The 27,888-nt window shown below is 45.4% G+C and overlaps 1 protein-coding gene across 1 annotated transcript in view; it reads right to left on the reverse strand.

Annotated features, from left to right (window-relative positions):
- Nucleotides 1–3,002: 3,002 nt before the first annotated feature.
- Nucleotides 3,003–27,888, reverse strand: part of PAPPA (pregnancy-associated plasma protein A, pappalysin 1) — a 250,111-nt gene continuing 225,225 nt past the window's right edge. The window contains exons 21-23 of the mRNA XM_012664387.1: nt 21,203–21,274; nt 15,965–16,063; nt 3,003–3,405 (exon numbers count right to left, since the gene is read on the reverse strand). Of these exons, the coding sequence (XP_012519841.1) occupies nt 3,298–3,405; nt 15,965–16,063; nt 21,203–21,274 (279 nt within the window). The 3' untranslated portion in view covers nt 3,003–3,297. The remainder of the gene's footprint in view (nt 3,406–15,964; nt 16,064–21,202; nt 21,275–27,888) is intronic.

Genomic DNA, 27,888 nt, shown 5'->3' on the forward strand with positions numbered 1-27,888 from the left:
TTTTCAACAACTAGCATTTAAGTATCGGCCAAGGTGGGAATAAGACCAAGAGAACTGTCTAGGCAGTGACTCAACATGCTGAAGGCATGAGTGGCAGCTGATACCCTACATCTTCAAAGCTCTACTATTTATGACTGTTAATCTCTCCCTTCCTTAACACCCTAATTCACCCACCAAAACTGACTTCCTAAAGACTGCATTCCCTTAAAAGGTTGTTGGCACAGTATCTGGGGGTAATGCAAGTCCTTTGGGCAGGCAGTTAGGCTTGTGGCTTGGAAAGACTTCCCAAGACAGGGTTTAGAAAACTGTCTACCTCATCTCTTCTTTTTTTGTGCTAACAGGCACAAAACAGCTAACAGGCTAATACTTCTTCAGGCACAGAACCCTCAAGTGCTTTAGGATCCTTGAGCTGTTGATACACAACAGTGCTTCAGACCTGCCCTCTTGTGAGTACTCCATTGTCCTAAACAGGAGATGATCAAAAGGATGAAACATTGAGTTAGTCCCAGAAAACAAAATGGAACTGGGAATCAGTGCATTGCACAAGTAGAGCTGACCCTTCTCCACTAAGGTTTTCAAAGAGCCTATGAATTATACCTTTCATGTGGGCATGAGGCTGGCCACCAATCAAGTAGCCTCTTTTGCTTAATATCCTTGGCAAATATGGCTGGGCGAGTCTTTATTCAGAAGGGATGAATTTTCAGTATATGAGTCTGAAGATAGAAGTCAGCCTCCAGGAATCTTTGCTCAGATGGAGAGTATAGGGATAGATGACGGTGATAGTGCAGATGGAAAGAGGATGAGGAGTGATTTAAGGGAAGCTGATAAGGTTCTTTTGTGGTTCCTGCAATCCCATCATTAGTAATGTCATCTTTGGGTCTTCAAAGCTTTCTGTATTACTTATGGATGCACTTAAGCAACTGGGAGGGCTGACACTGTTACCTTTCTTAGCTTGTACCTTCTAAGCTAACACCACACAGGTTGACAGCTCAGCTAGGGCAAGAGAAAGGCCTGAATAGTTGGCAAGAGTTCTACGATACTGGAGAGGGGTACGAAATAGGATGAATTCTTCTAATATTGTTCTTATTTTTTTGCTAAGGATTGGCTGTGGTAATTACAGAAAAATAATGCCCTGTATCTAAATATGATTTTGTAAGGAAGAAACATAAAGGATTTGAGCCTAACATTAACAATGGTGGCAGACTCTTCATTCTGGAATTCAATCTCAGAGTTTGTATTAACAATATGGCACAAGCCATGTAAACTATCTAACCACTGCATCCTTATTTGCGGGCACCTGTGCGAAAAGCACCTTGGTATGTTTCTTAATATAACAGACCACAGATGGCCAATAGATGTACTCTCAAGTGGTTTTGATCACCTGGTAATTATTGTTGGGAGTGGTATAGTAAGATGGTTTCTAAAGTTATTTTTGGTCCCAATAGAAAGAAGGTCCGTGAGGGATTAACAATGCCTGCCTTGGATGCAGGAATTAGGAGCTTCACACGTTCCATCCCTATGCTAGACTTTGTTTTGGTTGCTTGTCCTCAGTAGGCTTGAGATGACTTAATTTGCAGTAATCTTTATGGGATATGACTAATATGACTAATCCAGAACTTCCCATCTCCTCAATTCCTCTAGGTTTCAGAACGTATGTCACAATTAATCTTTCTCTTCACCTCATCCTGTATTAATCTCTCCCCATATTAATTCAAAGGGAGTGGAAAGGTAATGGACTGAAAAGAGGCAAAGAGACCCCAAAAGAGGTGGGGAGTCCATGTGCAACTGACTGATCTCCTATTAAGTTTTGGAGGCTGAACATGAGAGAGAGGGAAGGGTTGACCAGCCACAGGTGTGGAAGGAAGCTGTGGTAGATGGAAAACCATACGGAAAACATGATGACAATGGTGACTTGTTGCATACTGAGGTTGTGAACTCTTTGGCTTCCCTCTGATGACCCTCTAGAACACAGTCTTATTGATCTTATCTAAAATAACTCTCTGTCCCAGAATTATACCTACTCAGAGCAACAGTAAGGTTCTCAGGACCAAAGTCTACTCTAGCCTGTAGGGCTAGGAAGACTAGGATAAGGATAATAACCCAAGAGTCCTGGCAGTTCCAATCATCTCTGGATGACTCCACCATCATAGAATTTAATACTGTTCCACTTGTTTGCAAAATCTAACACTGACTTAGACATTCTGGACTCTCAGTGAGGGTTCCAGCATCTGAGGTCCTCAACTCTCTTCCAGGATGAGAGGCTAACCCATGGGGGACTTAACTTCTCACCATTGGGCCCATGAGGACTTTTCTCTTGCAGAAGGACTAGGAAGTGAGGAGCTATGGGAAAACATGGGTAACTTTTAAGGCAGACTGTTCGGTTGTGTGGGGTTTTTCCTAACCTAATTCTACCATCTTGGGTTATTCAATGTGTAGGATAGAGCAGCAGGAAAAGTAGCAGCAAATGTGGTCCCAAGGCAAGATTTGGAAAACAGGTGGGTTATGGAGGGATATTATGACCTCAAGCCTCAAGCAGGGGGCTGACATAATACCTTAACATTGCAATCCTAAGCCATTTCCAGCTTGGCCTCGAACCCTGGAGTTGGGGTAAAATCCCTATGGCAGCGGAAGAATTGGCAGGGGGGATTTGCACACCTTGGAATTTTTACCTCTTCCTGGATTCTAGTTCCCTAGAGCGTAGGTGATCACAGTCCATTTCACTTCCATTCCTAAAGGACTACACAACTGTGCCTGCCCTACATATCCTGAGCCTCAGGGTATGAGCTATCTTGGCATCTCTTGCTTAGTCTTAGCAGTTTCTGAAACTCTCTTTCTCCCAAGGATAGTGTTGGCTAGGATCTTGGGAAAAGAAAGATTGAGTTTGTTCCAGTCTCTCTCTGCTCAATCTCTAGAATTGCCCTAGCACAGATGTTTGTATGGGCGTTATGCATGCATGTGTACTAACCACAGATATACACACTCCTAGATACAGAACATGTTTCTTGCTGTGGTTGTGTGACAAATGCTTAGAATTTTAGGAGGCTCTGGGACTGCACACTGTCTATGCAATCCATCTCAGACTTTGGGATGGGATTCCATTCCATCACTCAACATGGCAAGACTTGGTTCATTTGCCCCACTGTGAGTCCTTCCTGGGTAAAATTAAAGGCAGACTGGTTGGGTGCTAAGGATCCCTGGTGTGGAGAGGCCATTCTGTTGAGCAGCAGACTGTGAAATCAATACCAAAGGGATGCGGGTCCTGGCGTTGGGAATTCTTTGACAGCTCCTTGTTCTTCCTTAGCCATGGCTGTATCCCCGGAGGTCTTTCCGGCTGTGTTCTTGGGCCTGGGGGTCCCGACAAGCACAGTCACCTTGTAGGTCACAGGACATTGGGAAGGGTGTGACCTGAAGAGAGAAAGAGAGGGGTGAACCAGGTGGTTTGGTCTGAAGCAGTGATTATCAAAGAGGCAGGGCAGGACAGGGGTACAATCATGGGATTCTGGGAGCAGAAGATCCAAATTCAAGTCATAACTCTGCTTCTTGCTATCACTGTGATAACTTTTATCAAGAGCACCATAGTCATTATCACAGCAGTGACCATTTGCACAAGCACTTGCTAGGGGCTGGGTACTTGCCATGGGTCAGGCAATGTACCGAACACTTTCTAAACAGGAAAACACTGAATCTTTTTGACAAGTCTGTAAGATAGATACTATGACAATCACCCTTTTGTTGATGGGGAAACTGAGGCTCAGAAAGGGATATGCATTTGTCCAGAGTAATAAGGGACACATCTGGTATCAAAGAAAGACAAGCTACTTCTCTCTGAGCCTCAGGTTCCTATGTGTAGAACCGGTATATTATTAATATAAGCCCCACCATGCACTGTCCACAATAAGGGATGAGTAAAACTATGGATGAAGAGTTGTAATGCACTATACCAAAGTTGGTTAATACAATTGTACAATGGAATATCTAACATAGAAGACTGTAGTGATGATCAAGTGAAATAAAGGATGTGGAAGTGTCTTTTAAGAAAACCTAACTCTGCACAAATGGGTAATTTTGATTTGGGGAGCAATGATGAAAACCAAAGCATGTCTCGGGCAAGCTCAGACCACCTTCTGGGAGGCTTGAAATCCTGGGTAGGAAATAGCTCACATACAGGTTTTGCACAAAATCTAAAGGGCCTCAGGAGCAGATTTTACTGTAAGAAAAAGTAAGAGGCCTGAGTCCAGGTTCCCAGTCCATCCCTTCATGTGCTCTGTGACCTTGGGCAGGCTTTCCTTTCTAGAAACTGAGAGCAAGAGCCCAACAGAGCAAGTGTCTTCCCCATCCAGCAGATGATCTATCTTTCTAAAGAGCACAGTGCACTCCCTGCTTGAGTCCCAGCCTGCACTAACGCAAGTGGATTTCACCTCATTGCATCATGACATTTGCATATCACTTTCCCCAGAGGGTCCCCCATCTGCGCAGATGGGTTTAATGACCTCATTTGCCTCCTGCCCGAGCAGGGTCTCCAAGTACTCAGTAGTCTCAGATAGCATCTTTGTTTCTATCCCTCTCTCTCACGTACTGGCAGAGCCATTCTCTACGCCTAGCTCTTCTTTTTCCTCTGCCTCTTTGCCCTCCTTCCCTCCCACGTTCCCTCCCAACATTTCTCAGTCCTGAAATTTTGCAACAATTTATTATAAAATGTAGGATTGAACCTCAGAAAGACTTAAGTATAAACCTCAGCTCTCTCACCTAGTTGAGGGGTGACCTTGAGCATGTGACAATTTCTCTGAGCCACAGTGAACCCATTTATTAAATGGGAATAACCAAAGTGTACACCTCCTGAGGCTGTGATGAAGAATAAGTGAAATAATTCATCAAAAACACAGCACAGTGCCTGGCATATGCTAAGTGCTCAATATTTATACACACACACACACACACACACACACACATACACACACATACATATACACACACACTCACTCTCTCGCTCCACTTTATTTTATTTATTTAATTTTTCTTGTCTATCCTCCCACCAATTCTGTGAGTCAGGAACCAGACCGACCTTGTTCATTCTTGTTTTTGCATGACCTAAGCCACAGAATTTCTATCCATTTCTCCATCTCATTCTGACTCTTTCTTTGTGCTTGTGGCTAATGCATCTCGTTGTTTCTCCTTTCAATGTAAATTCATAGGTGTTTGATGCTGGGCTGAACATTTTCCCAATTCCTTTTTTCCAGGTAATACCCCTCTTCCTGCTTACAACTATGAACACTTGCTGTTCTCTGTTCAGGACATTTACAGCCTCTGTGACTTTGTGGAATAAATCTAGAACATTCTATCTAGAATCTAGAATATTTTCCCACAACCTCTTTACCTTTAAGAAAAGCACAGAATGTTAGCACTGGAAGAGACGTATAGAGAAAGCCCTCCAGTCCAAGTGGGGAAACTGAGGGCAGAGCCACATCAAAACCCAGCATCTAAGGTAGAGAGTGGAGGGACCATCGTGAGAGCCAAAAGGCCTGGACCGGGATGCTCACTTGCTACATACTTGCCGAACAATTTTGGGAAAACCCCTTCGCTGTCATGACCCTTAGTTTCTACATCTATAAAAGGAGGATTCTAAAAAAATATACTGTATTTCATATGGTTGTGAGGACATACGAAAGCCCCGGCACATGGCGTAACACCTATGAGATGCCCTCTGTTGAATGTACATGTGCTGAATAGAATTTCTCAGGGACTCAAATTTCCCCATCGTTCACCTGCCGTCTCCTCTCTCCCACCTCCGAGACGTGGTCGATCTTTCTGTCCTGAACTTCCCCACCCCATCATCCATCCTGTCTCCTGCCTTTGCTCATATTCTATCAACAGAATGCTCCAGTTGCCGCTAATGTCTTCTCCATAATTCTCTCTGTAGTGCTTTCCTGTTGAGCTCTAAGACCCTTTAGGGACCACTTCACATCTGCTGTATCTTCTGTGCTTCCTGCCGCACCTCATACAGGTTAAATATGCAACGAATTCTATCTCTTAGGATAAAATCCAAAGTTTTTACCACACGTTCAGGCCATGCATGATCTGATCTCTACACGCTTCTCAGACCTCACCTGGTTCCTTCCTTCCCCTCGCTCTCGGTGGCTTATTTATTTGTTTGTTTGTTGGTTCCTCAGAGACTCCAAGTGTTTTCCTGCTTTTAAAGTCTTTAGCCATTAATGTTCCTCCACTCTGACTGCTCTTCCCTGGCCAGCTCCTTTTCATTCTTCAGGTCTCACCTGAAACATCACCTCCTCCCTCGCTGGCCTGGCCAAAGACGGCACCATCACCCTCATACCATATCACGGCATCCTATTTTTACGCTCTTATTGCCCTGAATTACTTCTTCACTTGTATGTCAGCTCGGTCTGGGCAGAGGCCATGCCTGTTGTTGAACTGAGTCTTTATATACCACATAATAGGCTTTCGATGGACCCAGGAATGGGTGAGAAAGGAATGCGTGGACATGCAGGCAGAATATAAGTCAGGGAGCCCCTTCACTCTTGCATTCACTTGCTGTGTGACTTTGCACAAGTTACTTCCCTTCTCTGGGCTTCAGCTTCCCTATCTATAGTAAGAGTTGATCTTCATGGCCTCTATCTTCCCATCTGGCTAGTAATTCTTCTCACTCTGAGAAAGGTAGAAGGCAAAGCCCTGGCCAGAAAGGAATTAGAGATATAGACGTTCTCCACAAAGCCTGTCTTTCATGATCCCCTTTCTGCCCTCTCCAGCTCCATTAGCTTCCCTAAAATTATCAGCAGGCAGGGCTGTGCCACCGCTGAGCTTCTTGGGCTGGTATGCCCACTCTGGCTCTGCTGGAGCAGTGTCACCATTCTCTTCCCTCCCTAGGCTTGCTCGGGCAGTTTCGGCACTTCCCAAATAAACTTGTCTGCAAACTACATTCCAGACAGGAGGAAACCCAATCAGAACATGGCAAAGTCTAGAAGGTTTGATGTCAGGAGGCCGTCTCCTCTCCACCACATGCTTGTTAGTGCAGCTGCATTTACTGAGCTCACTGGGAGTTTAGGACTCAGTTGTAGGTGCTACACAGGGACTGTGTGACTTTCAGCAAGTCCCCGGCACCCCACGGACCTCAGTCTCCCCATCTGCAAAACAGGGGCCTTTATCAAGACCTCGCAGTGATGAAACCATGTCATCTCCAATCCAGCTCTCAGAATGCCCAGGGCAGGTGCACAGTGTCCTGCTCCCTCCTGTTGCCTCTCTGTGACCTGCCTGTTCAGAGCCTGCCTTAGGGTCTCCTCTAGTCACAAGCTTCCTTACTGATCACAGATCTAAAGCAGAAAAGAGAAGGATGCAGACTCCCAGGTGTTCCTAGGTCTGACTCGGAAAAGACTCAGGCAGGCTCAGTCCTACCACACACAAGTGTCTTGGATAAAGCCTGTCGGTGCAGGTTCAAGTAAACACCATGGTGCACACACACTAGTCATTCCCCAGAGCCTTCTACGTGCAGACGATTTCTATGTGCTAGCTCACTGACTCTGCACAACCTTGTGAGGCCATCATTATTGTACACACATCGTGTAGGTGGCAAAATAGAGGCTTCGGAATATTTAAAGCAAACAAATCCGCCCCAGACCTCAGTACCAGTCAATACGTTGATCATGCAGGGCTGCGAACCCCACTCCAGGCACTGAGAGCTTTTCAGCAAGGGAGAGTAAAAAGAAGGCATTTTCTTCACGACCTGGCAAGGCTGACTGCTGCTTTTTAATAGCCAGTTGCCTTTACTCCTTATTATGTGCCTGGCACTGAGCTAAACTCAATGTGCATTATCTCACTCTTTCCAGAAACCCTAATAAAGCAGCTATTCTTACTATCCCTGTTTTACATCTCAGAGGAAACTAAGATGCATAGAGGTGAGTCACTCTGCCAGTAGGTGGCCTGCGATCTGCCTCTGCGTTTGTAACCACTCCTCTGCACCATGCCCCAGGAGGGAGGCAGAGCAGGACTCAGGGGCCTCTCTTCACAAAAGAAGAAATCAAGGCATGGGGAGAGGAGCCACATCTTGATAAAATCAGAGCTCTAAGCCCGTTCCCAGATTCCCTGACTCTCCAAGCAGCTTCCCACCTTCTCCCCCAGATGGCCTCTCAGGAAAACCTACCACCGCAGCGTGAATGCCAGGTGGGGATGCCCAGTACCATGTGGCTAGGCTGTCCCATACGTGGCTCGGCCACCCACTCTGGGATTCTGTTAAGAAGCCAGGGCAATGACTAAGGGCCAGGATTCTCTCCTCCTTTTCTCTGGGCTGGAGATGGTGTTCAGGCACAGAGGTTTCCCTCTTTGGGTGAGTTGCCCAGGTCAGCACTTCCCTCCGTGAGTGTGAGCACTTCAGGCACACAGCTCAGGCAGGTGCACCACAAGGCCCTGGCTGCAGGTCTGGTCTGGTGCTGAGAGACAGGCAGGGGCCGGATCTGACTCACACTCAACAGGGAGGTCACCAGCAGAGAGTGGCGGTGGTGGTGGTCATGGTGGGGAAACTAGAGGTTTCCTGGGCTGATGGTCAGAATGCCTTGGCTTCGCCACCTGCTGGCTGTGGGACGTTGGGCATGTCACCTCACTTGGCTGAGTCTCAGGTCTTCACAGTGTTGATGGAAAGACTTAATGAGACCAAGTAGATGACCATGTGAAGGTTCCTCTGTAAGTTTCTCGGGGATAGGAGGGATTCGGGGCCTGGCATTGGACATGGAGCAGTCCCTGAACACAAAGGCTTGTTTGAATGCAGATAAAGTGGTCATGTGGGTAAGTGGAGGACAAAGTGGAGAAAAAATGTGGATCAACTGGTGATCACTTCCCCTTTCTGGGCTTCAGTTTCTCTACCTGTAAAATGGAGATAATAACAATCCTACCACACTGAAGCACTTTGGATAAAGAATAAAATTTAAGTAAAGCACTTGGCACAGTGCATGGCATAAAACGTGTGTTCAGTAAATGGTGATCACGGTGGTGTTGGTGACGGTGACACTGATGATGCTGGTGGTGTTGGTGGTGGTGTCTTGACGATGAGGTGATGGTGGTGGCGATGATGTTGATAATGGTGACGGTGATGATAACTTTCTGGGACACAAGGGTCAGATTCTATGATAGGACCAAGCTAAAATGAGTGCCTACTTCATCCGCATGAAAAAGTCAGGGCTGTCTGTACTCCAAGTGGGGGTGGGAATCATCACACTTCAGAAGCCAGAGATTGCTAGACATGGAAGAGTCAGTCCAGTCTGCTTAGCCATCTGCCTGTCATCTCTTACCGATCCTCCAAGTTAAGCACACCTTTCAGGAAGCCTGCTAGGATGCCCTGGACTGGCTCAGTGCTTAAATCCTCCTGGAGAACCCCCACTGCCCTCTGCATAAAGTTCACACTCCCTGCCTTGGGTCATAAAAGACTTGCTCATCCCTCAGGGCTCAGCTTTTATCCTTCTCCCCTCATGCTATGCTCTGGCCATACTCAGGGAATTGTAATTTCCTTAATACTCTCTCTGATGTCTGGGTCTTTGCACAGACTATTCCTTCTGCCAGAAACACTCTCCTCCCTCCCACCTCTGTCTCTGATTCTCCCCTACTTCTTGCACCTGGGTAAGGCCTTCTGGAACTTTCATGTCTTACCTTTGGTGTCAGCTTCTCGAGGAAACTCTGTTGACCTTCCTTACTTGCTGTGTCTCCATGGGTACTCACTGGACTCTAAATGTGTGGCCACACATCCATAAGACATGCATGCAGTGCAGCTGGGACCAGGTTCATCTCGCTCCTGGCCTAGCACAGCATGTATCACACAGCAGGCACTACCCTAAATTCACTCATTCAACAAGTACTTCTTGGTGGGTGTTGAGTACCTGCTATCGGACAGGAAACAGTGAGGTGCATTGGAACTTGGAAAACATCAGTAACAAAAGAGATACGCATCCCCGTCCTCATGAAATTTGCATTCTAGCATCAAGAAGGATAGGGACTGTCTGGAATAAATAATAAATACATTTTACAGTGTGTGCCAGGGTGGTAAGTGTTATGGAAGGAAGGAAAAAGTGGGAGGCAAGGCAAATGGGTGTGGGAGTGCCAGGGGCGCTGTGGGGTGGGTCGTCAGGGTGGGGCTCATTGAGAACGAGACACTTGGGCAAGGACTGGAAGAGATGAGGGAGTGAGGCATGAGGATGAATAGAGAAGCGTGCTCTTGGCCAAAGGAATAGCCAGTGACACAGGCTGTAAGGTAGAAGTGTGCCTGGCTTGTGCAAGGGACAGCAAGGAGTCCAGAGGGTGGGAGTTGAGCAAGAGAGGGTGCAGATAGTGGGGGGGCAGGGTCAGAGAGGTAATATGGGTGGACAGAGCACATGGGACCTTGTAGGCCATTGGGAAGACTTTGCTTTTACTGTGAGTAAAACTGGAGTGCTGCATGGCTTTGCATAGAGGTGTGATATGGTATGACTTGATTTAAAAGGACTATTCTGGCTACTGGGTCAAGAATAGACACTGATATACCAATCTCCAAGTGGGAAGCCCAACATCTATCCCCCTGTCCACGTAGGCTGTGGGCCACTCTGCTAAGAAGGCTTCTCTCCATCTTATGATTTTGATTATCTTCCCTTATCTTATAGAATCACTAGCCTCCTTAGACCAATGGGCTGCATGTTGGGTATAAGGTCCTTTCCTAAGAAACCATGTTCTCACTTAGGTAGGGTTTCTAGATTTAGCAAATAAACATCAATCAGTCAGACATGCCATCCTGTGCTGAGACATTTGCTGGGATTAACCTCTTCTTACTCTCTATGGGTCTCAGTCCTAACTAGCCTTCAAGTTCCCACTTGAAGACTACCTCACCCAGAAAGCCATGTGAAAAGTCTTCAGGCACACCTTAGAAAACCTTGGTATATTGAGTGCCTAGACAGGAATCTAATCCAAATATCAAGAGGAAAAACCCAAGATAAGTCTGGCCTGCGTAAGGTCCCAGAGCAAATAAGTCACAGAACCAGGACTGCATGCCAACTGCCCAGACATCTTCCAAAACCAGTCTCTTAGCAGCCGTCCGAAACATGACCACCTCTAGCGTTCCAGCCCACCACACCTTAGAAAGCTTTGGTATGTTGACTATGTTGAAGTTGTTCCCCTTCCTCCCTCACACCCCCAAAGCACACTTACTTAGAATGATTCCAATGACAAACTCATTTTTTTGTTGTTGTTATGAAGTAAAATCATTGCAGCAACCATTCTGGAAATCTGCTTTGTATTTGGGGCTCCTCATGGTTCCAACAGGAAAATAATAAACTGACATCCTGAGAAGCTGAGTCCTGCCCCTTCCTGCCCGCCGCACACTGCAGACAGGTGTCTGGGTAGGAAATTGGACACTCCATCAGACAGAGTTTCCTGTGCTGTCTTGCTGTTTGTCTGCCAGCCGGGCCCAGGTCACCCTTCAAGGCAGATGTGGGGAACAGCTGGTGTCTGTACAAACAAGGGGAGAACGGATGAAGGGGGCAGATGGGCACCACGCTGGGCCAAGTGACTGGGAGGCCCAGCACCAGGGACCAAGACGAGGTTCGGGCAGAGAGTTGACAAGAAGGAAGTCTGGGAGAAGGTGCCGAAGCCTAACCCTGGGCCTGGAGTTCATCCCAGGAGCTCCATTCCAGGAGGTCCATGAAGCAAGCAGCTCACCCTCAAGGGAGGGGCAAGATGCTTGAGCAAGATGCGAGCCCATTGCAGCAAGCTGTTCAGAGGAGTAAGAGGCAGGTGCTGCGTAGTTTAAACTCTCTAGGTTTGCAGCTCAGTTCTACCACTTACTGGCCGTGTGACCCTAACTCTTCTAAACCACAGTATCATCATCTATAAAATGAGGATAAAAAGATAACACTTACAACAGGGCTACTGTGCTGACAAAATGAAATGACATGTACAAGCAGTTAACACTATGCTGGGCAAAGAGTTGGCTTTCAATAAATCGTAGCTACCATGATTTTTTTGGAGTTAGGAAATCCTAAATCTCACACACAGCTCTGTCACCTCGTACAAATGATTCCACCTTTCTGAGGCTCAATTTTCTACTTTGCAGGGTTGTGCTGGAGTCTAAGTGAGATAATACACAGAGTTCCCATCCATAGTCCAGCACATAGTAAGTGCTCGATTAACAAAATCCCTGTGATTTAGGAAGGCGCTAGAAGCATATCTGTCCCATGGCTGAGTTTCTGGGTGCCAGCCTAGGTGTGTCGGGGAAGGGAATTTCCCATGATGTGGCACTGGGGCCAAGGTGACAGGTGGGAACTAAACAAGTCCAACAGGTAAGGGCAGGGGGATGAGAGGAAGGAAGCCCCTCTCCTGCCCTAACAGGCTTCCAACTGTGCAAACTGAAAATAGAAAGCAGAACTTTCTTCTTCCCTGTGGACGCCCAGGATAAACTCCTGTCTGGGCTTCAATGGGTAGGGCTGGGAGCCTCGTCTACACCCCGCCCTGTCTCTGCTGCTGGGAAAAGCTGCTTTCTTTTTTGCCAAGGGAGGGATCCCACACCCAAGGTTCCCTGGCAGTCTGGGCTCATGGTGAAATGTCTCCAACCAGAACTGGGAGGCTCATGGCCAGATGCACCAGACACAGGCCATACCTGTTGCTGTCCTCTTCTGAGACTCAGCCTCATGTAGGAGAAAAAGCAGGACTTGTGAGTCAGACAGGACCAGCTTCAAATTTGGTCTTCACCACTCTCTAGCCAATTGAACTTGGGCAAGCGTCAAAAGCACCCTGAGCCCAAACTGGCTCATCCGTGTCACGGGGATACCAGTAACAAGCCGTTGGGGTTGACATGAGGATGAAAGAGGATAACAGAGGCCAAGCGTCCAGCAGAGTGTCTGGAATATGCAGTAGTTCACTTCACGATGTCTTGCATTATTATCTATTTTCTCCATCTTTCACCACCTATAAACTAGTCTACTATAGAAAGTAGCTGGGAGTGTCCAAGAAAGAGGAGAAATGTTTCAAGAAGTTGGAGTTTATGTAAAAGTTAAACTGGGAAATGTAAATTGTAGAAAGTGTGACTTTAATTTGTGACACCTTTGTTCTCTAGAAGTCAGACTTCCAGGAATCTCCCATCTGAAAAGCCCCAGACACCTGTGAACAACTGAAATAACTACGGCAAAGTCATCTCTGCCACAAGGGAGGACTTTGGTCTCTCTGATCCATTCACTACATATGGTTCTAACATATATCACGTATAGTCCTGTCCCCTCTTCTCCCAACCACTACCTACCTTCACCAGAAAAACCCCTAGTCTTTCTTCAGGACTCAGTGGAAATGCCACTTCCTCGCGGAAGTTGTCTCTGGCCTTCTCACTGTTCTCTATAAGATCCTATGCTTTTTCTTCATTGCCTCATCCACAGAGGTGAACTAAAGGCATAGCTGTGTGGCTCACTGCTTAATACCAGGCTACTCTAACAGACTGCAAGTTTCACAAGGACAGGAAGTCTGTACAGATTCCGCCACATGTATACAACCTGGCCCAGTGCGGCCCAGTGCCGGGTGCACAGAGATGCTCAGTGGACATTCATCTCACTGGATGAAGGAAGCTTGGCTGTCTGTAATTGCTGAATTGGCCAACAGGAAGAAACAACAGTTTAACGTGGAAAAAGCAGATCTTTTAGCACAAAAAGCCCAAAGCACGTATATAATTGGGGTGGACAAGAAAAAAAAAGGCTAGGAAACATATTCAGAACTGACTGATTCTAGGGTACCTTAGGGAAGAGTCAGTGCTTATCTCAGGGTCCAGGAGTCTGAAATTGCTGCCATAGAAGCCAGTACAGGAGCAGAGAATCAACACAGTGACTTGGTGTTCATATATACGTATGCACTAAAGTTAGTATGATAATTTGGAATTTGCACCTGAACCTTAATATCATGACTTCACATTCCTACCATGCATTCTGTAGAAAGAGTAATCCACTTAAAGGAATCCCACTCCAAAAAGTTTTATTTTTTTATGTTTTAGTATATAAGTTTTAATAAGTAGAAGAATTATTTTTATTAGAACTGTTCTTTCTCCAGCCGATAGTGTCAGAAGGTATCATAATTCTACAAAAACTTCTATGTAAAACACAAACTTCATTGTCCATTCACTATAAGAAAGGGCCTGCTTTGACACTATTATACACTGTACTCATTTGGAAACAGGTATCAAGAACCTTAAATATGCTTATACCATAGAGGAATAATTAGAGCTATAAAAAGGTTTATATGTAAAGGCATTCATTAGCATCATTATGTATAATTGTAAGAAACAGAAATAATCCAAAAGTTAAAAATACAAGTCAAGGTAAATGGTTATGTGAACTAGTACACATCACAACCATGTAATAAACAATAACTCAGCCAAAATACGGTTGAGAAGTTTATACTAATATCAGATAATTTTCATATATAATGTTTCCTTTGTTAAGTAAACAAAAGTAAACAGAACAAGATCCCAAACTGGAAAGGCAATAATATCACATAGACACATACACCTTCACACTTAACAAAATACACAGAATAAAACACACCAGAAAGAAAGCAGTGGTGATCTTTGGGCTGTAAGGCAATAAGTGAATTTTTTTGGTCTCTTTCTGGATTTTCCAAATATTAGAATATGCATTATTTCATAATTAGGAAGAATAGTAAAATTTATTACCAGAAAATGAATTTTATTGTCCTGTACTTAAGCAGAAAATGTATGCCTTCAGTGTTCTACCAAAACCCAAACCCAAACCAAAAAAAGGGTAGGCATGTGGAAAAGTGTTGCTCACACAGGACTGACTGGTCCCAGACAACCTTGGCACCCTTACTCATCAACCAAAAGATTTAGTAACCATCCTCCAATGTGAGTGTGTTCCTTGGGTCTTGCCCCATTCATCCCTGCATTTTTGGGTCAGAGCATCTTTCTCAAACGGATCAAACCTCTTAAAGATGTTGCCATATAAAAAGACTTGGATTGGAAGCCAGGGACCTTGCTCTGTTTCTATCACTTGCTCTGCCATCTAGGACGAATCATTCCTCTTTTATGGGCCTCAGTGCCCCTACTGATAAAATGAAAAGTTTGGGGCAGATGATCATACAAGCCTCTTCAGCCATGACTGACCATGATTCTTTGCCTTTTCTGTCTCAGAAACCCAGTTCCCCCTTCTTTAAAATGAGAGATTAGAGCAAATGATCTTTGAGATCACATGATCTTTCAGCTCAGATTGTAGATGAGTACAAAGATAGAAATGGTTTCCCATCAACTCATTCATCACAAGAGCACTTCTCAACCCAGGCTGGCGGGTTTATCACCTCTCTCCCAACTCTTGGCTCTAGCCCCAACTCTGCTCTCAGCTCCTAGGCAGGGGGAAATGGAGGTGGCCACTTTTCTGAGAGTGGCCGATAGGAATCTCAGTTGACTGCTTCATTTTTACCGTAATTATTTCAGTCACTCCTGTGTGTGTCTTAATACACAAAGAAAGAAAATCATGACCGTGCCCTCCTCCCCTATTCCTACAGGTAAGAAAAACCAAATAGATGATAAAATGCTCAAAGGCCATAAGTGACCTTGTAGGGAATGTCCCATTTTCTCTCTCCCCCTAGGCTTCAGCCATACCCCCTAACAATGTATGTTCTCTCTAGAATTTTACAATCCAGTCTCCTGTCCCATCACCTTTTCCTGACCACCTCCCTGCCCCTTCCCCTTAGCCCTCAGGTTATGGCAGACCCTTCTCTGCCCCCTCACCTGGGCCCTCATGACACTGTATCCTTCCCTTGTAAAAGTATTTATGCACTTGTATTTATCTGCTTCCATACCTGAGTCTAAGCTTAAAAACAAAATGAAGTAAAGCTTGAAGACAGAGCGCTGGCACAGCCAGGACAATGGGTGGTGCAGCATGTAGGAGTGACCCTGGCCAGCAAGCCAGAGAGGTGCACAGGAGGCGGCTGGCTGGGACACACACCGGCCTACCTTTTTGGTCTTCACTGTGGAGGTGCAGCAATCCCCACCATCGTAGTTGCAGAAGGCTCGGTTGTTGATGGCATCACAGTAATTGTCTCCCATGAAGGGCTATAAGTGGGGAGAGAAGCAGGAAATGAGGTCTCATTAGCATCCTGGAGTGAGTGGGAGCTGCCCCACTCTCCACTGAAGCCTCTGTCATCATTCGGGTGTATGTCATCTTCCCACAGACTTCTACCATCAGCCTGCCTGTTTTCAAATGGCAACACCTCCTCGGATAAGTTATCACATCCACCATTTATACAGACTCTTATCTTAGCCAAATTTTTCCCAACTAGAGTGTGGTTGTGTTGAGAGACATACTCTTGCATGAAGAAGTACAAAGGACAGATCACTCACATCTTCCTAAATACCGGGCTCATTTTACTAAGAAAAATGATCTAAAATAAAATGTAAGCCTTCTTTCCCCTACTTTTCATAGCAGTAGGCAATTAAAAACATTAAAAATATATGCAAATATATTAGGAAGCTGAATATAAACTGTTCAAGAATTATTATATAAAGATAAAACATAAGGGCTGGGCGCGGTGGCTCACGCCTGTAATCCTAGCACTCTGGGAGGCCGAGGCGGGAGGATTGTTTGAGCTCAGGAGTTCGAAACCAGTCTGAGCAAGAGCGAGACCTCGTCTCTACTAAAAATAGAAAGAAATTAATCGGACAACTAAAAATATATAGAAAAAATTAGCCGGGCATGCCTGTAGTCCCAGCTACTCAGGAGGCTGAAGCAGAAGGATTGCTTGAGCCCAGGAGTTTGAGGTTGCAGTGAGCTAGGATGACGCCATGGCACTCTAGCCCAGGCAACACAGTGAAACTCTGTCTCGAAAAAAAAAAAAAAAGATAAAACATAAGAATTCATAGGAATTTGGCACCATGGTCTGTGAACAATGGTGGGCTCCCTATAACAGAGGAATAAAGATGTACATGATGTCACAGGCTTTACATGTTTGTTTTCTTCTTTTAGTCTCCAAACAAGTGAGGTAGGTATTGTTATTCCCACTCTACAGATGAAGACCCTAAGATTCAAAGAAAGGGACTTGGCCAAAATCACACTGGCAGAGTCAGGATAGTGATTTAAATCTAAGATGGCATCATGTTTTTTTTCTTCACCTCTCTAGGCTGTTCTAGTATATACTGATTTATTTCTTTTCTTCTCTGTGTTCCTCCACCCCTCTGGTGCTTTAAAGATGAGGAAAAATGACGGAGTCGAGTCATTACTGATCTGAACCCAGAGACATTTCAGGAGAAAGTCCAGGGGTCTCTGCAACTCCTTTACCACTTGTATTTCCCCATCCCAACAATTAGCACACTGTATCTGTGGTCTGTTTATGTTTCTGTAGCTGGTGCATGACAGTGAGCTCCTGAAAAATACAGGCAATGTCTGGTTCATCTTTGTCTCCGAATCACCTAGTTTAATGCAGTGCACAACTTTGGTCCTTAGTAATGTTTGTCCAGTGGAATGTAATTGCACTGGCATGGTGGCCAGAACAGCTGGCAAGGATTTAGAAATCCTGGGTTCTAGTCCTCTAAACCTCAGCCAACTGGGTGGTTACTTGGTGATTTTGTTTAAGTTACTTATCTTCTCTAGGCCTCAGGACTCCCACTAGTGAAATAAAGAGGCTGGATTAGTCCACTGATTTCTCAAAGCAATGAAACTAGCCCACCTCCCTCCATCAAATACAATATAGAAAGCAGATGAAAGTAAAAGTTGAATTAGAGTGCTGGATTGGATCTCTAATGCTTAGTGACTCACTGATAGGAAAGACTATGATGGCATTTCTTTAAGACCATCACATCCTAGCGCACCACCTGTGATCCAGAGGTCTCTCCTTCCCATCTTGATGACTCTAGAGAGCCCCAAGCTCACAAGGAGTCCATCTCGTGTAGCATCCCTGGCTTTTGCATCTCTGTTCCAAATTCTCATTCACAGAGCCTTTGTGCTCCCAACTCATAATGCTGGATTTCATTTTATCCCTATCCTACTAGAGTCTTAAAAAGATCATAGCAAGACAGAACTAAGAACAGGCACGAGCTGAGCTCAGGTGTGTGTGCACGTGCATGGCTGTGAGCTCAGGTGTGACTCTGCTGTATGACTTCCATAAAGAACACATTATGACATTCACGTTGGAGCAGAGGGTCACACACAACAAACAACTTCGAGTATCTAGAGGTAGCCAAGATAAAGAAAGGGGCTGGGGACCCCAGACGCCCCTGCCCTTTGAACCAAGCAAGGTCCAAAGTGATCATTTTGCTTTTCTCTGTGCCTCAGGAGGTCTGCCTGGGTGCTGTGTTCTTTGTGTTCTTTCCATATAACACATGAACAGACCAATGATGGAGACCAATTATCCCTTCCTTACAGTGAAAGAAACTGACTTGCTAAAGGAGTATCCGGGGAAGAAGAAAAAAAGATGAATGAAGGTGGTTCTTCTTTATTTGGACCCTGAAAGAAATCTCCAGTCTCATCACTAGCTCCTCTCCCCATGTGCCCTTTCCTGCAGCCATACCCATCCTTCCTTCCATCCATCCTCTATTCAACCCTATTTATTGGATGCCTACTGTGTGTTACACATTGTACTAAGGAAAGGGATTTAATAGTGAGTCAGTATACATACAGCCCCTACCCTTCTAGATCTATATTCTAGTGAACAGACAGACTTTAATCAAATAATCACATATCTAATCAACCAATTTCAACTCTGATAAGAGCCATGGAGGAGAGGCACATGATGTTATTAGAGTAAAGAATAGAAAGATTTGATCCACTCAGGGAGCTCCGTGAAGGTGTCCCTGAGGAAACGATGTTTCAGCTGAGATCATAAAGAGTAGTAGGAGTTAATTAGATGGGAAAGGAGGAGACTGAATCTGTAGAAAGAGGGAACAGCATGAGAAAAGCTCTGCTACTTTGAGATTTCTCCCGTTTCTGGTGTTCCTCATGTTGCAGCTTCTACTAGCAATGTGTTCAGGCAGACAACCCATCCTTCAAGATCTGGCTGAAACCTCACCCCTCCAAAATGCTTTTCCTAATGGCCCCAGGATACTCTGTGCTTTGAAAACTTCTTGTATACTTGCTTTGGTGATAGCTCTTGGTACATCATTTTGGAATTCTCTCTTTAACTGGCTATCTCCTTTACTATACTGTGTGTTCCTTAGGGACAAGGAATGTGTATCATTCATTCTCATATCCTAGATTCCTAGAAAAATGCCTGGCAATTTGAGAAAAACTTTATCAGACATATGTCCAGTAAATGTTTATTTAGTAAAATGATAGATGGATGGATGGATGGATGAGGAACAAGTAGATATCACAGATGACTTGGGAAGAGCATAGTTACATTTTCACTGACTAAAACCACCGTATTCCCAGAACCTAGATTGGTAACTGGTATCTAAGATGCACTTGGTGAAGCTCTGATGAACAAGCGAGTGAATGATCATTTTGGAACCCACTTGGTGCAAAGGGCAGAGGGGTCTGGGGCCCCCAGACCCTTTCTTTATCTTGGCTACCTCTAGATACTCAAGGTTGATGACTCCTTCCTGGTCCCAGCATTTGTATCTCTTCTGAGCATACATTTTAGCTCCAGACAAGACACAAACTATTAGCTCTAAGCTAAGGAGGAGCGATGAGGGCACCTGCAAGGGCAAAGGCGATAAGCATCACTAGCAGGGCTCAGGGCCTGACAGGTGAGGGTCTCTTGAGCCTCACTGCTGAGTCAAAGGAGGGATCAAATTCCGCTGTTACACTGGTTGCCCAGACTGCTGACTCAGCAGAATGCATGCCCAGGTAACCCAAGCTTCCTTTTTCCAAAATGCTGGGCTGATCCAGAGAGATGGAAGGAAGCAACAGCCACAGGGCTTTGGCCTTGGTTTTGCCGTTCCAAACTGAAGCTTTACAGAACGAGGTTCTTAAAGATGCAATGTCAGGTGCCCTGAGAAAACGGCAAGGGGGGGGGTGGTCCCTAACCAATGTACAGAAAGAAATGTGTGACCCAAGGACTGTTTTGTGACACTTACAGGTCAGGGAGTGGGCTCTGTAGCCTAGTGGAGAAGAAAAAGCGCTAGCCTGGAAGTCAGGAGAGCTGGGCTCCTGCTTCGGCTCTGCGGCTATCATGCTGTGCAAACTTAGACCAGTCCGTCCCCTCTCTGGCCCCCAGTTTCCATGTATACAACAAGCAAATAGAACCAGCTCACACTAGCAGCCTTCCCAGTTTAAGTGTTCCACCAAATTATAGACCTGGCCGCTGTCTAGGTCTCCATTTCTCCATCTTTAACATACAAAGTTAGGTTTCGATTATCTAAAAGTTTTTCTCGTTCTGACATGTTAAGAGTTTCGTCAAATACAAATATTTTTAGAGCATGACCTTGTCTTTTTCACCTGCATTTTCCTCAGTGGACTCTGGGGGGACCACAGAGATTCAGACAGCCACCTGGAGGGGATTTAGGGCCTTTTTTTCACTACTGGCGGAGAGGAACCGCCAGGGGCACAGCGATGCACAGAAATGTCTTTGAGTTCCATGGACAGCCCTCCCCTGGGAACACAGCTGGCATCCCAAGAACCTTCCCCCACCCCACCAAGCGTGTCACTGAGACACTCAGCCAGATCCCCAGAATCAAGCTCCGGGGAATGGCTCCACTGTGAAGTCAGAGAATTTAAGGATCAAGAGGATCTTCCACCTCAGCTCCGTGGTTGGGTCTAAGGCATCCACATTCCTTTTGGGGTTAAAGAAGGAGTGAATGACTAAGACGTGGGGCAGAAAAAACTGATGTCCAAATAAAGGTCATCAGTAAAGTGGAAATTTTTAAAAAATGCCTCATAGGACTCTGTAAAAGTTAAATGTGATGATAATGTTGGTCAAACCCCTGGTGTATTGTAGATGCTAAATCAATCTGGCCTTCCACGCTTCCTTTTTCACAGATCCCATATTATGTAGACCACAGGCTTTGGAGCCACAAAGGCCTGACTTGGACTCCCAACTTCATTACCCATTACTTATGTCTTTTCCTATGTTTCACCTATCTCTATGCCTCCATTCCATCATCTGTAAAAGGGGGCTGCTGATCCCTGGCCAAGAAGTCTGCTAGATGGATACTTATAACACTTAGTGGGTACAGGAAATGTCAGCCATCCCTCAAGTAACAATGACAACAGTGGGATTATTTCTAGGAAGCTGAGGCGTGCCTTTCCTCATGACTCACCTCGCAGCCTTTGACACAGTGAATCAGAGCAGGGTGAGGATACCACTTGAGCCCAGCGGTGCAGACAACTCTCTGCAGAGACAAGGAGAGAGAGAGAGACAGGTCAGATGGGTTTGGGATTGGGAGGGCGCTGGCACCACATTCAATCACCCCACCTCCTCTTGGACCTTCCAAGTCCTGACCTCACCCTGGCATTTACACGGAGAACTTGCCCAGGTACTTGCAATAACAGGAGCCATAAGATTAAAATAATATTTGTGTTCGCCGTATGTGTCATGATTCTGTATTTCCCTGGCAGGAACGAGGGCTGAGGAGAAGCAGAATCGGGGGATGGAAACATGATCAGAAAGGCCCTTCAGAAAATTCTTGGCTGCTGTGGGAGCCGCTGGTGGAGCTGGGATAAGGCGGGAGGAGGAAGGGTAGGGTGTGCGTGTGTGTTTCTGCACACGCATGTACATGGCCATGGCAAACAGATGGGAGAAAGTGTGGAGCAGGGTTTCTCAAAGCATGAGCTGAGGACCACTTTCATCAGAATCTCTGTGGGGGAGCATTAAAAACACCAATTCCTTGGCCCTGCTTTGAGTTTAATGAATTGGACGCTCTGGGGTCTGGGACTCTGTATTTTAAACACAAGCCTCTCAGATGATTCTGAGGCACACTACAGTTGGAGAGCAAGTGGGCTGTTGAAGGAATGAGCTAACCTCCGGTTCAGAACCCTGGAGAGGCAGAGAACCTTTCCTGCTATTACCTGCTGCTGTGTGATACGGGTCTGCTCACAGCCTCCTGACATTGCTCACACTTTGTAGCTCAATGAATTTGTTCTTGCTGTTCCCCTTCAATGAAATGCCCTTCCCCATCTTGTCACGTGGAGAATCCTTAGTTATCTTTTAAATATCTTCTCAAAACTTACTTCCTCTGTGGTGTTTTTCCCAATTTCCTCAGGCAGAGCTTATAGGCACGCATATATATACTTATTTATAGCCTCCTTTAATAACAATAATTATGATGATAATGACAACTGAAATATATTGAGTGCATTTGTGGTGCTAATAACTTTATACATTACTTATTTATTTCTTGCCACCATGCTGTGAGGTGGGCATTAATCTGGAATCATAAGAGAATAAATGCCCCGAGCGCCATAGCTGTTAGGTGGAGAAACCAGGATTTGGAAACAAACTGTTGTTCCAGAAATGATTTAAGGAAGCTCATAACATAAAATCCAACATGATGATATTTTTTAACATAAGTTAAAGAAGAAAGATAAGTAATGGTAGGAAGCTAGAATAGTGTTAGGAATGGGGCTACTGTAAAAATCCTAGAACCTCCCATTTCTATTCTCCATAGACTCCTCAGTTTTCATGCCATATTACAATTATTTCTTTAAATAATAAAATAAAACAAAACAAAACAGCACGTGCTTAGATTTGCGGTGAGAGGTAACCTTGTCAGCAACCAGCCACAGAAGTCTGTATGATCAGCTTGTTCTCCTGGCTAAGAGCCAGTTAATTTTAATTAAAAAATGAACAGTCACGTGGGCTGCAGTGTGGAGAATCCATGTGACCAGCCCATTCTCTCCCTGAGGGAAGACCCATACGGCAGCCAGACTGTAATTAGGTTTCTTGGCGAGCTTGTGGCAAAGAAAATCAGGTGACTCCAGGCTAAGCCTGGCTTGGGTGTCTTTCTCCTCTGCTCTGCAACATCTCTAGTCCACACTGGAGCTTTCAAGCCTAGAACGGTGCCTGGCACACAGAGGACACTCAATAAATACATGGCATGTGGGAAAAGCCATGGGATTTGAGATAGGACAGGTGTGGTTGCAATTCCGACTTGGAATTGCTTTATAAATTTCCACTATGAGGCTTAGTTCTCCCATCTGTAAAGTGGGTACTGAAAATGTCATAGGCTTGCTGCCAAGATGCATTGAGATAAATGATGTAAAAATCGTTAACCTAGGACCAATTTCTTAAGTATCTCGAGGGCAGGTGCAGAGTTTTAGTTACATCTGTCTCTCTCAAGAATGAAGTAGGGAGCACAGTGAACAAAAACATGAAGGCATGCGACACAAATACAAGTGAAGGGATGTGGGCAGCTTCAGTTCCACAGCTTGCTCTCAGTTAAGCTACTTTCTTCCCCTCTGCTTCCCAGCCCTGGGCCTGCGTGGAGAGGATCACCTGCTTTCATTCTCTTAACCAGACTCTTTCGTCTCTGGGTCTGAGAGTCTGTTCCCAGTCAAAATCCAGGGATGTTGGAGGGCATTTGGTAAAGGATCAAGAGAAGCAGAAAACAGCAGGGTTAGAATCCACCAGGGATCTGATGCCCATCCCTCTCCCTGTTTATGTGAGAGCTAATTTAATCAGTCTGTAGGAGTGTCTTGGTGTGGTTGTACAAGTTTCTGTCAGTTGAGGTTTACCTGACGTGAGTTCAGAAAAAGGACTTTTATACTACCTGCATGAACCTATTTATCTTTCCAAAGTTTTTGGATTTTCCACTATTACTCAGGGCTGCACGCCCCACCTGTCTCACTACAGGGCCCCTCTGTGTGCTGGGAGGACTGGGAAAGCGGACGGGTGTTGAGAGCTGAAGGAAAGGCTGGGATGTTTACAGCACATATTGGGAGAGCCCCTGTAGGGCCCCTCAAATGTCAGCCTTGTTCCTCTTGATGCCAGTGAGACATCTAGCTCAGCGAGAGCCTTTTCAGACCAGGTTTTGTAGGAGGGCTTTCATGCCCTGCCTTGGTGGGTAGGAAGAGTAGGCTGTCTTTTCTTCCTGGCTGCAATTAGCATCATCATCAACACCATTAACACCATTGTCATCTTCACCATCATCACCTTCATCACCACTGCCACCATCACCTCCACCACCATCAATAATCACCCTCTTCCTCCTCTTCATCTTCATCATCCTAGCCCTACCACCATCGCCTCCATCAACACTAGTACCATCATCATCATCATTATCCTCATCCGCATCCACACAATATCCTCTATGAAATGAATATTGTGCTCTAAGCTCTGGGCTTGGAGTTTTCATCTCATTTAATTCTTACCATAACTATGAGATAGGTGCTATTTTTGACTCTGATTCACACAAGAGAAAACTGGGGCACAGAGAAGTTAAATGACCTGCCCCAAATCGTATACATAGACAGTGACGGTCAGCAATTAAACCCACATCTATCTGATTTTAAGGTCTATGCTTTGAACATTACACTCTCCTTCAAAGTGTCCTATCCCCTGAAGCTATAAGTATAAAACAGCTTGCTCTTTTGACTAATGGCAAGACCAGAAAGATGGAGAGGCCCTTTGAGACAAATATTGGAGGGGGCAGTGTCTAAAAAGATGGAGCCCAGAGAAGATGGGCCCCACACAGAGCCCAAGGCATGTGAGAAGGCATCCTAGAGAGCCTCCTCACCTCGAGGCCCAGATCTGACACCCTCCTGGATGCTGGATGTCTTCTAAGATAAGCCCTTGCTTCCCTTAACTTTTCCCCTTAATTTATAGGACCTGCCATGAGTGAGTCCTATCAATGATTATTATTATTATTATTATTATTATTATTATTATTATCCTTTTGTTTTCAGTCAGTGAGCCTCTGGCTTCTTAAAAGTCTAGGCATTCCCGCTCTGTATCCCTAGTGTTTGAAGAATACCTGCTATTTGGAGGTGCATAATCAATGTTTATTGAATGAATGAATGAAAAAATGAACACATTATCAGATGAGTGGATGAGTGAGTGTGTCCATGAGTGAATGAGCGATCAGTAGGTTCTGGCTGTATCTCTTCATCTATGGGCTTCCCTTCCAGGACACTTGGTATCTCCATCTATACATCAGATAGACTGGACTTAATAGTCTCTCAGAACCATTCCAGGTCTGACCTTTGACTCTTGGCAGGGTTTTCCACAAATCTACTTTCCTTTCAATAAATAAACTCTGCATCCTCTGTATGCATATGTTGCATATTTTTAAAAAAATGTGTATGACGGTTGCCTTGCAGGATGGAATGTGGCAGAATGCTCTGGCTAATTCAGCCACGTCAGTTATGTGAATTGGGCAGGGACAACCTCTCTGAGCCTTGGCTTCTTCCTCTGTAAAACGGTGATGCTCCTGACCTCTTTGGGATGCGAGGGAGACAAAATGAGGTCGCATATAAGGAATTGCCTAGCAAACATGCCTCTATATCATAAATGGTCAATAAATGGTAATTTACCTTTCCTTTCTTCAATTCATTCCCTCCTTATCTTTCTCCCTCTCTTCCTCTCTTTTCTCCTCCTATTCTTTTTCCAGAAATCATTATAAAAGCCAAGGTCTCATCTACCTACAGGAATTATAAACATCTGAAGGTGGGAGATGCCTTTGCTATTGTGAAACTCTCCCAGCATCCCTGAGCAAGGAGCAGTGTGGAAGCAGATTGGAGATACTCCTTAGGAACTGAAGGGAGACAGCCTGTCACCCCAGAATTCTAGATATCTAGGCTGGAATAGTTTATCTCATCCACCGATTGCAAGCCAACAGCTTCTAGGCTACACAAACCACAGAAATGTTTGGTTTGGCATATAAGTGCTTAACAAAAGTCAAAATTAGTTGCCAATATTAAAAAAAAAGAAAGAGATTTCAAATTTTAAAAATGCCATATTTTTTGTACTCAAGAAAAAAATGGAAAATCTGGCCATACTAGGCCCACATTTCCACATTGCTGCACTTGGCTAGAGCTGTCCCTCCTTTGGAAGCAGCCAAAACAAAAATAAAACCTGTGTGTTTTCCATAGTTTGCCACAATCTCCACCATTCCCTGCAGTCTCTCCAGCATCAAGCCTAGGGGGCATTTCCATCCATCACTGAGTTTGAATCATCTTGTTTATTAGATTAAAGGCAGAGTTCTCTGTACCTCTATCTTTTTCAAAAGTACATGTGTAGGGAGGGGGATTGAGAAGGGGAAGACTTGAGGTGAGGGCAGGGAAGGAGGAACACAGTGTTTACAGAAGTTAAAAAGTGCCTTCTGAGACATATACTCTATGATTCCAATTATATGAAGTTCAAAAACAAACCAAAACCAATCTATAGGGATAGAAACCAAGACACTGGTTACCTTGGTAATGGAGGCATTGCCTGGCATGGGCAAGGAAGGACTCCCTGGGGAGTTTTTCATGAGTGTAACAAACATAAAAATGTGTAAAGCCTTGTGCTTAAGATTAGCATGTAAGTTCTATCTCAATAAAAAGAATTTCAATGCTACCTGCCAAGTTCTATTCCTTAAGTCGGGCAGTAGGTCTGTGAGCGTTTGTTATATTTTTCTGTAAGTCTTTCTGTCTTTCTGAAATATTTATAGTCAAAACTACTACCATTAATCTTAATAATATGCCTGTGTTTAATATACAAAATATCACGCTAGGCCTGCATCACCCGTTTATCTACCTGCCTGGTGCTGCTGGTGTTTGATGCTGTGATCCCCATGCGAGGCCTGGCACTCATTTCACAAATGGGGAAACCGCAGCCCAGAGAAGTGAGATGATTTTCCCCAGGACGTGTAGCAAGAAGGTACCAGGGCTTGGAGTACACCCTTGGCCACCTGACTCAGCAACAGAAGCATTTAGGAAACATCTACTGTGCTCCAGGCACTGAGGGAGGGGCCACGGCAGATAAGACGCCCGCTGTCCTGGACACAGAGGTGGACACAAAGCTCACCATCCTGGTGCACTCGTCACGACACGCGATCTCAGTGTTGATGTTCTACTCATCCAAGTGGTCCCCATCCTCTTCATACGTGTCACTACAAGTCAGGTGCTTAAAACAGAGTCTGCCTCGGGTAAGCGCCAGTGAGGGGCCGCGGCCGACTTGCGCAGGCTCGCGAGAGCCAATAGTGCTCGTATCTTCCTAACTTTGTGTTCAGCGATGGCAATTTGGAAACCCTGAAATCTGCCACAGTGGGAATATTTATATCCCAAAAATTGGCAAATGCTACAGATCGGAGTTTTGTGGAGAGCCAGTTGTTAAACGTTTGCCAGCACATCCCTGGTAAGTGATCAGCAAAGGCCTCGCTTGCCTTTATTATTATTATTCCACATTCCACAGAGCCCACAGGGAAAGCTAGAATCAACTGCGGCACCAGGTTGGCCTGGGTCTTTCTTCCAGTCCTCTTAGGCAAGTGGCTCTCGTCACTGAGTTTCCGTTTCCTCCACCGGAAGCATGAAGAGACCCACCTTGGAGGGTTATGTGTGTGGGTGTGTGGGTGTGTGGGCGGGTGGGAGGCACAGCACAAATAAAGGGTGGGAAGTGGCCGATCCAGTGCCTGGCCACAGTAGGCATCCTTTAAATGCCAGTTCTCACCTCTCACTCTCTTACCCCGGGGACAAAGGTGGCGGCGTTGGAGCAGAGCCTCATCCCGGCCGTCCTCCTCGCACCCGGGCTCGCAGGCAGACCCTCAGAAAGCAAAAGAGCCATCCAGGGCCGCCTCTGGCCTGGAAACGCTGCACGGGCAGCTCTATTTCTGTAGCTCTCACCGCACATGGGGCAAGGGTGCAGCAGAGGCCAGCTTTTCTGCTTTATTCCTGGAAATCATCAATCTCTGCCCTTCGCCCTCCTCCCTTTTTCTACCACATTTTTTTTCCTCCTGGATAATGAGGCCTCCAGAGACCGGTGGAGGTCTGAACCTCGTTATGGTTCTCTCGGTAGGCCGGCATCAATAAA

Source organism: Propithecus coquereli, unplaced genomic scaffold (genome assembly GCF_000956105.1).
Source record: "Propithecus coquereli isolate 6110/MARCELLA unplaced genomic scaffold, Pcoq_1.0 Scaffold89, whole genome shotgun sequence".
NCBI lineage: Eukaryota > Metazoa > Chordata > Mammalia > Primates > Indriidae > Propithecus > Propithecus coquereli.